This window comes from Octopus sinensis, unplaced genomic scaffold, assembly GCF_006345805.1.
Source record: "Octopus sinensis unplaced genomic scaffold, ASM634580v1 Contig13849, whole genome shotgun sequence".
Classification (NCBI taxonomy): Eukaryota; Metazoa; Mollusca; class Cephalopoda; order Octopoda; family Octopodidae; genus Octopus; species Octopus sinensis.
In genome coordinates this window covers 65,774-77,500 of record NW_021833048.1, presented here as the reverse complement: position 1 = coordinate 77,500, position 11,727 = coordinate 65,774, and the positions used below count along the sequence as shown (strand labels likewise).

Here is an 11,727-nt window from a genome sequence, read left to right as displayed (position 1 = left end):
CCAAATACTTTTCACTCTCCTTGGTTGCTGGCACTTACCGATGAGCACTCCCTCTTCCGATGAAGAGAAGAGGAGCAACAGAACAACACGCTGAGTATACTTCGTGCTTGACAATACAATCTTAGTCTCTCCCTCTCTCTTGTTGAACCCCGGGACTTATTCTTTGCAAGCCCAGTACTTATTCCATCGGTCTCTTTTGCCGAACCGCTATGTGACGGGGACGTAAACACACCAGCATCGGTTGTCAAGCGATGTTGGGGGGACAAACACAGACACACAAACATATACACACACATACTTATATATATGTATACATATATACGACGGGCTTCTTTCAGTTTCCGTCTACCAAATCCACTCACAAGGCTTTGGTCGGCCTGGGGCTATAGCAGAAGATACTTGCCCAAGATGCCACGCAATGGGACTGAACCCGCAACTATGTGGTTGGTAAGCAAGCTACTTACCACATAGCCACTCCTGCGCCTCTACAATATCGTCATTAAACTCTGTCGTTACACACACACACACTCACAGAGTTGCCTGATGATCCGTTCTTATTAAGCATTCAGATGCTCTTGGGAACATCCATTGTAGGGTTCCGGGCAACGATAATGGTACGTTGGAACTAATAATATAAACTTGTGCATATCGTAATTTTCCTTCCTTCCTTCCTTCCTTCCTTCCTTCCTTCCATCCATCCATCCATCCATCCATCCATGCATGCATGCATGCTGATATACCCTCCAGCCTTCTTCAGGTGTCTTGGGGGAAATTTCGAACCTGGGTTCTTATTCCTAAGGTATTTTTCGATATTGTTGCTGTTATTATTATTATTATTATTATTATTTGTCAGCCGGTGTTGGTCTGTTTACGTCCCCTTAAAGTGGCCGTTCAGCAAATTGAAACCAATAAAATAAGTACCGGGCTTAGAAATATAAAAAAATAAAATAAAAACGGAATAAATAGTTTATCCGACAAAACTCCACCCCACCCATGATGTGCCCCAGCCTGGCCGCAGTCCAATGACTAAAACAAATAAAAAGATAAAAACTAACAAAAATTTTTTTAAATGACCGGACAATAAAAGCCCAAAAACCAAACTCTGGAACCATCGCCCCAATCGGCATTCATTATTAAACTACTTTCAACCATTATTAACTTACATTTCATTAAATTTCAATTCCCGTTATTTCCATTCAAATGCTTTCATTTTCCCAAATGGTGGATTTCAACAAAGCAGACAACCGCAAATATTACTGAACTTAGCAACTGATCTCTTTTTCTTTCCTTGTTTTTTCTCAGTAATTTTTTTGTTGCTTTTGTTTTGTTATTGATTTGTTTAGTTTTATTCATTAATTTATTTATTTCTATATTTAGGAATGGTCATTTTGCCAGTTTAGTCAATAAAAACACACGCACTATATATTTGGTGTTATTTTGCTTCAGTGTTATTTATTTTTTACATTAATCTTAATCTTATTTCGGCCAGAGTTCTTTCGTCACACTCCTGTGACCGCATCAGTGGTCCTTTGTTTTCTTCTTTCTTATTTGTGTCTCTCCTTACTAACCGTCAGCCACTGATGCGGTCACAGGAGTGTGACGAAAGAACTCTGGCCGAAATAAGATTAAGATTAATGTAAAAAATAAATAACAATGGCTGACGGTTAGTAAGGAGAGACACAAATAAGAAAGAAGAAAACAAAGGACCACTGATGCGGTCACAGGAGTGTGACGAAAGAACTCTGGCCGAAATAAGATTAAGATTAATGTAAAAAATAAATAACACTGAAGCAAAGTAACACCAAATATATAGTGCGTGTGTTTTTATTGGCTAAACTGGCAAAATGACCATTCCGAAATATAACAATGTCTGTTTCAACACACGACTTCACATAAAAAATCTTGCACAACAAATATATAAACGTACTTTATTTATTTCGTCCTCGTTTTATTCCTTCTCCATATTCTTTCTTCTCACTTTTTGAAAAGAAGATTGGGCCATCTTTCGGTACAAATACCATAACTGCCAAGTGTGTTTGTTTACATTTTAAGAAGAAAATCGTCACTTTCCGTAACATTTTATTTTTTTATATATGTGGGGATAGGGTTAGGGTTAGGGAGTGGGGGGGAAAGTTTCTTTTTCTTCATAAATGTAAATAAACCTACTGGCTTTATAATTGGCAGTTATGGTACTTGTACCGAAAGATCGCCGAAGATTTTTAAGGCGGTGCCCCAGCAAGGCCGCTACCTAATGACTGAAACAAGTAAAACGATATATTTCTCTCTATATAAAGCTGAAGTTGTCAACTAACACTATCTCCTCCGAAACCCTGCGGCACAAGTTGACCAAAATTGAGAGTATGATAGAAGAAGGCTTGCTCTTCCTTCCGTAGAAGAAAAAGTTCAAATCGGACCATGTTAACACCTAAAATTATTTACATCAAAAAGGTGCTTTTTTTCTATGAAAATCCCTATTTTTTTACGATTTTTGACTGGTGTGTCGCCATTTTTCGGTGTATTTCAACCAGAAAAATGTTCACTTAAAGAGAATAACAAGCTACATAATGCAAAATTTTTACTTTTCAAAAATTTCAATTCTAAAGGGTTGAAACAAACCCGAGCAACGCCGGGTGATACTGCTAGTATATATATATATAAAGCTGAAGTTGTCTGTGTGTGACAGGTTTGGTAGCCTTCAACTAACACTATCTCCTCCGAGACCCTGCGGCACAAGTTGACCAAAAATGAGAGTATGATAGAAGAAGGCTTGCTCTTCCTTCCGTAGAAGATAAAATTCAAATCAGACCATGTTAACACCAAAAATTATTTACATCAAAAAGGTGCTTTTTTTCTGTGAAAATCCATATTTTTTACGATTTTTTTATTGCTGTGTCGCCATTTTTCGGTGTATTTCAACCAGAAAAATGTTCACTTGAAGAGAATAACAAGCTACATGATGCAAAATTTTTACTTTTCAAAAATTCCAATTCTAAAGGGTCGAAACAAACCCAAGCAACGCCGGGCGATACTGCTAGTATATATATATATTATTTTATTTCTTTTGCAGACGCAGAGAAGAGCAAAAAGAAGGAAAAGGAAAGTACGAAGATGATTGTGTGCAATGAAACGACCAAGATAAACCAAGGAGGTGACCTCAAGAAACATGTTAAAAAATATACGGAAAATAACCCGCGTCACGATGGCGCCGACCGGAAGCAGGTATCGAAACGAAACCCGAAACGTAAGTGTAACCAGAGTGTGACCCCAAACCATAATTCTAATTTGAATTCGAGTTCCTGCTTGCAGCATCGGAAACGTCGGCGGTTGAACGTTGGAGGGGGAGTTCGTCAGTCTAATATGGGGAAAAGCGTGACCACCAAGAAGCGCGTTATTAAAATGCTGTGTGTGATAGTCCTTGAGTTTTTCGTCTGTTGGTGTCCCCTGTTTTGCGTTCAGACCTGGAAGGCCTTTGACCCGCGGGGTATTCGCCGCCACTTGACCGCCGTCGGTATGAATTCCATTTATCTTCTCGCCTATCTCTCGTCCTGTTGTAATCCGATCACGTATTGTTTCATGAACGAGAGCTTCCGGAAGGCTTTCCTGGCCACGTTCCACTGCGTCACCAAACGCCTGCCCGGCAGCAAGGAGCGACAGCGGCACCGTCACCAGCAGCTGCAGTTGCTGCAACTTGAAATGCAGGATCGGCAGCAACAACAACAACAGCAGCAGCAGGAGAAGGATCAACAGCTACAACAACAAAAACAAAAACAACAACAACAACAAGAATACCAAGAACAACAACAGCAGCAGGAACAACAACAACGGCACTTATTACAACAACAACATTGTCATCTCGAAAAACAACAGCAAGACGTCGAAAGCGAAGTGTCGAGTGACACGACGAAATTCGAACCCGAGAACACCAGCACCGAAGCTGATACTATAGAGATATTCGACAATGACGACGACGATGATGATGACGATTATGATGATGATGATGACGATGACGTCATCACCTACAGCAGTGATTCAGAGACTTTCTCCAAACAATCACACTAAAAAAACAAAAGACAATAATGAACATTTTGCGACATCTCAAATCTTATTATTCCCCATTTTTTCTTTCTTATTCTCTTCTCGTTCGTTCTTGGCTTCTTCTCTTCTGTATTTCTTTCCCTTCTTTCTCCTTTTCCTATCATATTTTTACTTTCTTCTTAGTGGAGGCGCAATGGCCCAGTGGTTAGGGCAGCGGACTCGCGGTTTCGATTCCCAGACCGGGCATTGTGAGTGTTTATTGAGCGAAAAACACCTAAAGCTCCACGAGGCGCCGGTAGGGGCTGGTGGTGAACCCTGCTGTACTCTTTCACCACAACATTCTCTCACTCTTACTTCCTGTTTCTGTTGTACCTGTATTTCAAAGGGCCGGCCTTGTCACTCTCTGTGTCACGCTGAATATCCCCGAGAACTACGTTAAGGGTACACGTGTCTGTGGAGTGCTCAGCTACTTACACGTTAATTTCACGAGCAGGCTGTTCCGTTGATCGGATCAACCGGAACCCTCGTCGTCGTAACCGACGGAGTGCTTCCATCCATTTACTTTCTTTTCAGCTTCTCTTTTTCCCTAGTTTTTCTTCCTTTCTCTCCTTTTTCTCCAACATTTCTCTCCTTTTTCAGTTTCCTTTTCCCGCCTCTTTTTCTTTCTCATTTTCCCTCCTTTTCTACTCTTTTTCACCTTATCTCCTCTCTTTTTTCCTTCTTTCTCACCTTATTTCTTCTCTTTTATCTTCCTTTCTCTCCTTTTTCGCTTTCTTCCTTTTTCTCCAACATTTCTCTCCTTTTTCCCTCTTTTTTTCAGTTTCCTTTTCCTGCCTCTTTTTCTTTCTCATTTTCCATTTTTTCCAGCTTTCTCACCTTATTTCCTCTCTTTTATCTTTCCTTCACTCTCCTTCTCTCCAACGCCCCATTCACCTCACTACACACACACACACACACACACACACAATCTTATAAACCATTCCATAAAAAAAAACAATATTGTTAAAAATTCTCAGATCAATGCAAAAAATACAGACCTTTCCTAATAATTATTACCATCGCCATTTCAGACTCGGTAAAAAAAAAAAATACCCAGTAATACACTGGGGTTTATTTAATTGACTGAGCTCTCCGTCAAAAACTTTTCAAGAGTGAAAAGGTAAGTGTAAGCGTATAACTGACAATTAAAGGGAGTTAACTCATTCGAGTAAGTTCAAACGAATGAAGTGACTACTTTCTGTGTAATTTCCACAATTTTATAAAGGCGTTGCTTATTAAAGTTCTTGATCTGTTGACACGTTACGCTTGGTTCTGGAATTTTTTTTTTTTTTTTACTTGTTTTCAGTCATTTGACTGCGGCCATGCTGGAACACCACCTTTAATTGAGCAACTCGACCCCGGGACTTATTCTTTTTTTAGTAAGCCCTGTACTTATTCTATCGGTCTCTTTTGCTGAACCGCTAAGTAACGGGGACATAAACACACCAGCATTGGTTGTCAAGCAATGCTAGGGGGACAAACACAGACACAAACGCACACACGCATACATATGTATATATACATATATATAACGGGCTGCTTTCAGCTTCCGTCTACCAAATCCACTCACAAGGCTTTGGTCGGCCCAAGGCTATAGTAAAAGACACTTGCCCAAGGTGCCATGCAGTGGGACTGAACCCGGAACCATGTGGTTGGTAAGCAAGCTACTTACCGCACAACTACTCCTGCGCCTTGGTATCGAAGAAGTTGATTGCAATACAATTGATCAAAAGCAGCTGCTTGTAAAGTACAATTCGCCGAGAATTTACAAAATACTAAAAATAGGAAAAATACTGTTTTTATTCATGTTTCAGTCGCCATTTCCGGTTAGTTCACCGTCATCAATTCACGTTTTTTTTTAGGAATGGCTGTGTGGTAAGTAGCTTGCTTATGAACCACATGGTTCCGGGTTCTGTCCCACTGAGTGGCACCTTGGGCAAGTATCTTCTACTATAGACTCGGGCCGACCAAAGCCTTGTGAGTGGATTTGGTAGACGGAAACTGAAAGAAGCCTGTCGTATATATATACATATGTTTGTGTGTCAGTGTTTGTCCACCCAACATCGCTTGACAACTGATGCTGGTGTGTTTACATCCCCGTAACTTAGCGGTTCGGCAAAAGAGACTGATAGATTAAGTACTAGGCTTACAAAGAATAAGTTCCGGGGTCGATTTGCTCGACTAAAAGCATGGCCGCAGTCAAATGACTGAAACGAATAGAAGAATAATCCAACTTTGTTCAAATTCTTTCCTTCCATCACCCACTGCTTCCCTCCAACATCAATGATCTTGAGTGAGGTTTCCTTGTTCATTTCCCAAGATTTTGACTTCCTCCAATCTTCAAACACACATTTTTATGCAAAGATGACTCATATCCATTCTTTGGACACAGTTTGAAAATCCAGAATTGGCAAAATGTTGTTATTGCTGTTGTTTAATGTCTATTTTCCATGCTGGCATGGGTTGGAGGATTTGACAGCAGCTGGTGAGGACGGAAAGCAGTACCAGGTTCCATTCTTCTTGCATGGGTTCTATAGCTGGATGCCTTTCAAATTGCCAACCACTTTACCGAGTGTACTAGATGCGTTTTATGTGCCACCACGGAGCTGGTAGGGCCAGGAGGAACTGTACCTCGTTCCATTCTCTCTTGTGGCAAGGGTTCTATGGCTGGATGCCCTTCCTAACGCCAACCACTTAGAGTGTACTAGATGCTTTTTATGTGATACCTATTTCTTTACTGCCCACAAGGGGACACAGAGAAGACAAACGGACTAAATCGATTACATCGACCCCAGTGCGTAACTGGTACTTAATTTATCGACCCCGAAAGGATAAAAGGCAAAGTCGACCTCGGCGGAATTTGAACTCAGAACGTAACAGCAGACGAAATACCTATTTCTTTACTGCCCACAAGGGGCTAAACACAGAGGGGACAAACAAGGACAGACAGAGGGATTAAGTCGATTATATCGACCCCAGTGCATAACTGGTACTTATTTAATCGACCCCGAAAGGATGAAAGGCAAAGTCGACCTTGGCGGAATTTGAACTCAGAACGTAACGGCAGACGAAATACGGCTACGCATTTTGCCCAGCGTGCTAACGATTCTGCCAGCTCGCCGTCTTTTTTATGTGATACCATGGAGCTGGAAGGGCCAAGAGCTGTACCTTGTTTTATTGTCTGCTGTGGAATGGGTTCAATGGCTGGATGCCCTTCCTAATGCCAACCACTTTACAGATTGGACTATATGCTTTTTTTTGTGACACCAACACACACACACATACATGAAAAAAAACAAAATAAAATTTAATTTCATCACAGTTTATTTAAAACAGTAAAATTCATTTTTTATGTACAAATAAAAACATTCATGTTAATGTGTATATATACAATAAAACCTAGTAAAACAATAGAACATTTCTGCTGGGGGAGAAACCATTGTGTGCATACATGCACAGCGGTGTATGAGTGTGTGTGCATGCAGGTGTATATGGTGTGTGTGTTGCACACACAGATGTGTGTGTATGTGTGTACATTATACACATAGATGTGTGTGTGTATGTGTGTGCAAAGGGACAGTAGGGTGTACACATCAAGGTTTGTGTGTGTGTGTTGTACACCTAGATGTGTGTGTATGTGTGTGCAAAGAGACAGTAGGGTGTACACATCCAAGTTTGTGTGTGTGTGTGCGTGTTGTACACATAGATGTATGTGTGTGCAGAGACAGTAGGGTGTACACATCCAGGTGTGTGTATGTGTGTGAATGCAGGTGTGTGTGTGTGCATACAGACAGTAGGGTGTACACATCCAGGTGTGTGTGTGTGTGCATGCAGGTGAATATGTGTGTGTTGTACACATAGGTGTGTGTGTATGTGTGTGCATACAGACAGTAGGGTGTACACATCAAGGTGTGTGTGTGTTGTACATATCCAGGTGTGTGTGTGTGTGTGTGCATGCAAGTGAATATGTGTGTGTGTTGTACACAGAGATGAGTGTGTATGTGTGTGCATACAGACAGTAGGGTGTACACATAGATGTGTGTGTATGTGTGTGCATACAGACAGTAGGGAGTACACATCCAGGTGTGTGTGTGTGAGTTGTACACATCCAGGTGTGTGTGTATGTGTATGCATAAACAGTAGGGTGTACACATCCAGGTGTGTATATGTGTGTGTATGTGTATGCATACAGACAGTAGGGTGTACACATCCAGGAGTGGGTGTGTTGTACACATCCAGGTGTGTATATGTGTGTGTATGTGTATGCATACAGACAGTAGTGTATACACATCCAGGTGTGTGTGTGTTGTACACATCCAGGTGTGTATATGTGTGTGTATGTGTATGCATACAGACAGTAGTGTATACACATCCAGGTGTGTGTGTGTTGTACACATCCAGGTGTGTATATGTGTGTGTATGTGTATGCATACAGACAGTAGTGTATACACATCCAGGTGTGTGTGTGTTGTACACATCCAGGTGTGTATATGTGTGTCTATGTGTATGCATACAGACAGTAGTGTATACACATCCAGGAGTGGGTGTGTTGTACACATCCAGGTGTGTATATGTGTGTGTATGTGTATGCATACAGACAGTAGTGTATACACATCCAGGAGTGGGTGTGTTGTACACATCCAGGTGTGTATATGTGTGTCTATGTGTATGCATACAGACAGTAGTGTATACACATCCAGGTGTGTGTGTGTTGTACACATCCAGGTGTGTATATGTGTTTGTATGTGTATGCATACAGACAGTAGTGTATACACATCCAGGGGTGGGTGTGTTGTACACATCCAGGTGTGTATATGTGTGTCTATGTGTATGCATACAGACAGTAGGGTGTACACATCCAGGTGTGTGTGTGTTGTACACATCCAGGTGTGTATATGTGTGTCTATGTGTATGCATACAGACAGTAGGGTATCCACATCCAGGAGTGGGTGTGTTGTACACATCCAGGTGTGTATATGTGTCTATGTGTATGCATACAGACAGTAGGGTGTACACATCCAGGAGTGTGTATGTTGTACACATCCAGGTGTGTATATGTGTCTATGTGTATGCATACAGACAGTAGTGTATACACATCCAGGTGTGTGTGTGTTGTACACATCCAGGTGTGTATATGTGTGTCTATGTGTATGCATAGACAGTAGTGTATACACATCCAGGAGTGGGTGTGTTGTACACATCCAGGTGTGTATATGTGTGTCTATGTGTATGCATACAGACAGTAGTGTATACACATCCAGGAGTGGGTGTGTTGTACACATCCAGGTGTGTATATGTGTATGCATACAGACAGTAGTGTATACACATCCAGGTGTGTGTGTGTGTTGTACACATCCAGGTGTGTATATGTGTGTCTATGTGTATGCATACAGACAGTAGGGTGTACACATCCAGGTGTGTGTATGTTGTACACATCCAGGTGTGTATATGTGTGTGTATGTGTATGCATACAGACAGTAGTGTATACACATCCAGGAGTGGGTGTGTTGTACACATCCAGGTGTGTATATGTGTGTCTATGTGTATGCATAGACAGTAGTGTATACACATCCAGGAGTGGGTGTGTTGTACACATCCAGGTGTGTATATGTGTGTCTTTGTGTATGCATACAGACAGTAGTGTATACACATCCAGGAGTGGGTGTGTTGTACACATCCAGGTGTTTATATGTGTGTCTATGTGTATGCATACAGACAGTAGTGTATACACATCCAGGTGTGTGTGTGTTGTACACATCCAGGTGTGTATATGTGTGTCTATGTGTATGCATACAGACAGTAGGGTGTACACATCCAGGTGTGTGTATGTTGTACACATCCAGGTGTGTATATGTGTGTGTATGTGTATGCATACAGACAGTAGTGTATACACATCCAGGAGTGGGTGTGTTGTACACATCCAGGTGTGTATATGTGTGTCTATGTGTATGCATACAGACAGTAGGGTGTACACATCCAGGTGTGTGTGTGTTGTACACATCCAGGTGTGGGTGTGTTGTACACATCCAGGTGTGTATATGTGTGTCTATGTGTATGCATACAGACAGTATGGTGTACACATCCAGGTGTGTGTGTGTTGTACACATCCAGGTGTGTATATGTGTATCTATGTGTATGCATACAGACAGTAGGGTGTACACATCCAGGAGTGTGTATGTTGTACACATCCAGGTGTGTATATGTGTATCTATGTGTATGCATACAGACAGTAGTGTGTACACATCCAGGAGTGTGTATGTTGTTGTACACATCCAGGTGTGTATATGTGTCTATGTGTGCATACAGACAGTAGGGTGTACCATCCAGGAGTGGGTGTGTTGTACACATCCAGGTGTGTATAGTGTGTCTATGTGTATGCATACAGACAGTAGGGTGTACACATCCAGGAGTGTGTATGTTGTACACATCCAGGTGTGTATATGTGTGTCTATGTGTATGCATACAGACAGTAGGGTGTACACATCCAGGAGTGGGTGTGTTGTACACATCCAGGTGTGTATATGTGTGTCTATGTGTATGCATACAGACAGTAGGGTGTACACATCCAGGAGTGTGTATGTTGTACACATCCAGGTGTGTACGTGTATCTATGTGTATGCATACAGACAGTAGGTGTACACATCCAGGAGTGTGTAGTTGTACACATCCAGGTGTGTGTATGTGTGTCTATGTGTATGCATACAGACAGTAGGGTGTACACATCCAGGAGTGGGTGTGTTGTACACATCCAGGTGTGTATATGTGTGTCTATGTGTATGCATACAGACAGTAGGGTGTACACATCCAGGAGTGTGTATGTTGTACACATCCAGGTGTGTATATGTGTGTCTATGTGTATGCATACAGACAGTAGGGTGTACACATCCAGGAGGGTGTGTTGTACACATCCAGGTGTGTATATGTGTGTCTATGTGTATGCATACAGACAGTAGGGTGTACACATCCAGGAGTGTGTATGTTGTACACATCCAGGTGTGTATATGTGTGTCTATGTGTATGCATACAGACAGTAGGGTGTACACATCCAGGAGTGGGTGTGTTGTACACATCCAGGTGTGTATATGTGTGTCTATGTGTATGCATACAGACAGTAGGGTGTACACATCCAGGAGTGTGTATGTTGTACACATCCAGGTGTGTATATGTGTGTCTATGTGTATGCATACAGACAGTAGGGTGTACACATCCAGGAGTGGGTGTGTTGTACACATCCAGGTGTGTATATGTGTGTCTATGTGTATGCATACAGACAGTAGGGTGTACACATCCAGGAGTGTGTATGTTGTACACATCCAGGTGTGTATATGTGTATGCATACAGACAGTAGGGTGTACACATCCAGGAGTGGGTGTGTTGTACACATCCAGGTGTGTATATGTGTGTCTATGTGTATGCATACAGACAGTAGGGTGTACACATCCAGGAGTGTGTATGTTGTACACATCCAGGTGTGTATATGTGTGTCTATGTGTATACATACAGACAGTAGTGTGTACACATCCAGGAGTGTGTGTGTTGTCCACATCCAGGTGTGTATACGTGTGTGTGTATGTGTATGCATACAGACAGTAGGGTATACACATCCAGGTGTGTGTGTGTGTGTTGTACACATCCAGGTGTGTGTGTGTGTGC

General features: G+C 41.8%; 2 protein-coding genes across 30 annotated transcripts in view; one reads left to right on the top strand and one right to left on the bottom strand.

The window, feature by feature from the left end:
* The window catches only part of LOC115229907 (cholecystokinin receptor type A-like), a gene marked incomplete at its 5' end in the record, with an annotated part of 6,039 nt that extends 1,970 nt beyond the window's left edge, over positions 1-4,069 (top strand). The window contains one exon of the mRNA XM_029800168.2: positions 3,068-4,069. Within this exon, the coding sequence (XP_029656028.2) occupies positions 3,068-4,059 (992 nt within the window). The remainder of the gene's footprint in view (positions 1-3,067) is intronic.
* A 3,311-nt stretch (positions 4,070-7,380) lies between these two features.
* Positions 7,381-11,685, bottom strand: LOC118761476. Of its 29 annotated transcripts, XM_036499377.1 has the most exons (8): positions 11,647-11,685; positions 11,402-11,553; positions 10,740-11,330; positions 10,446-10,637; positions 9,766-9,937; positions 9,170-9,370; positions 7,881-7,977; positions 7,381-7,814 (listed from the first exon to the last, which is right to left on the bottom strand). In XM_036499377.1, exons 1-8 carry the CDS (start codon positions 11,654-11,656, stop codon positions 7,424-7,426), a joined length of 1,806 nt encoding a protein of 601 aa, XP_036355270.1. In that variant the 5' UTR covers positions 11,657-11,685; the 3' UTR covers positions 7,381-7,423. The 29 variants fall into 29 exon arrangements, with proteins under 29 accessions (XP_036355270.1, XP_036355265.1, XP_036355268.1 ...); XM_036499372.1 differs by having other exon boundaries at positions 10,740-11,553; XM_036499375.1 differs by having other exon boundaries at positions 9,847-9,937; positions 10,740-11,553.
* Between the last annotated feature and the right edge of the window lie 42 nt (positions 11,686-11,727).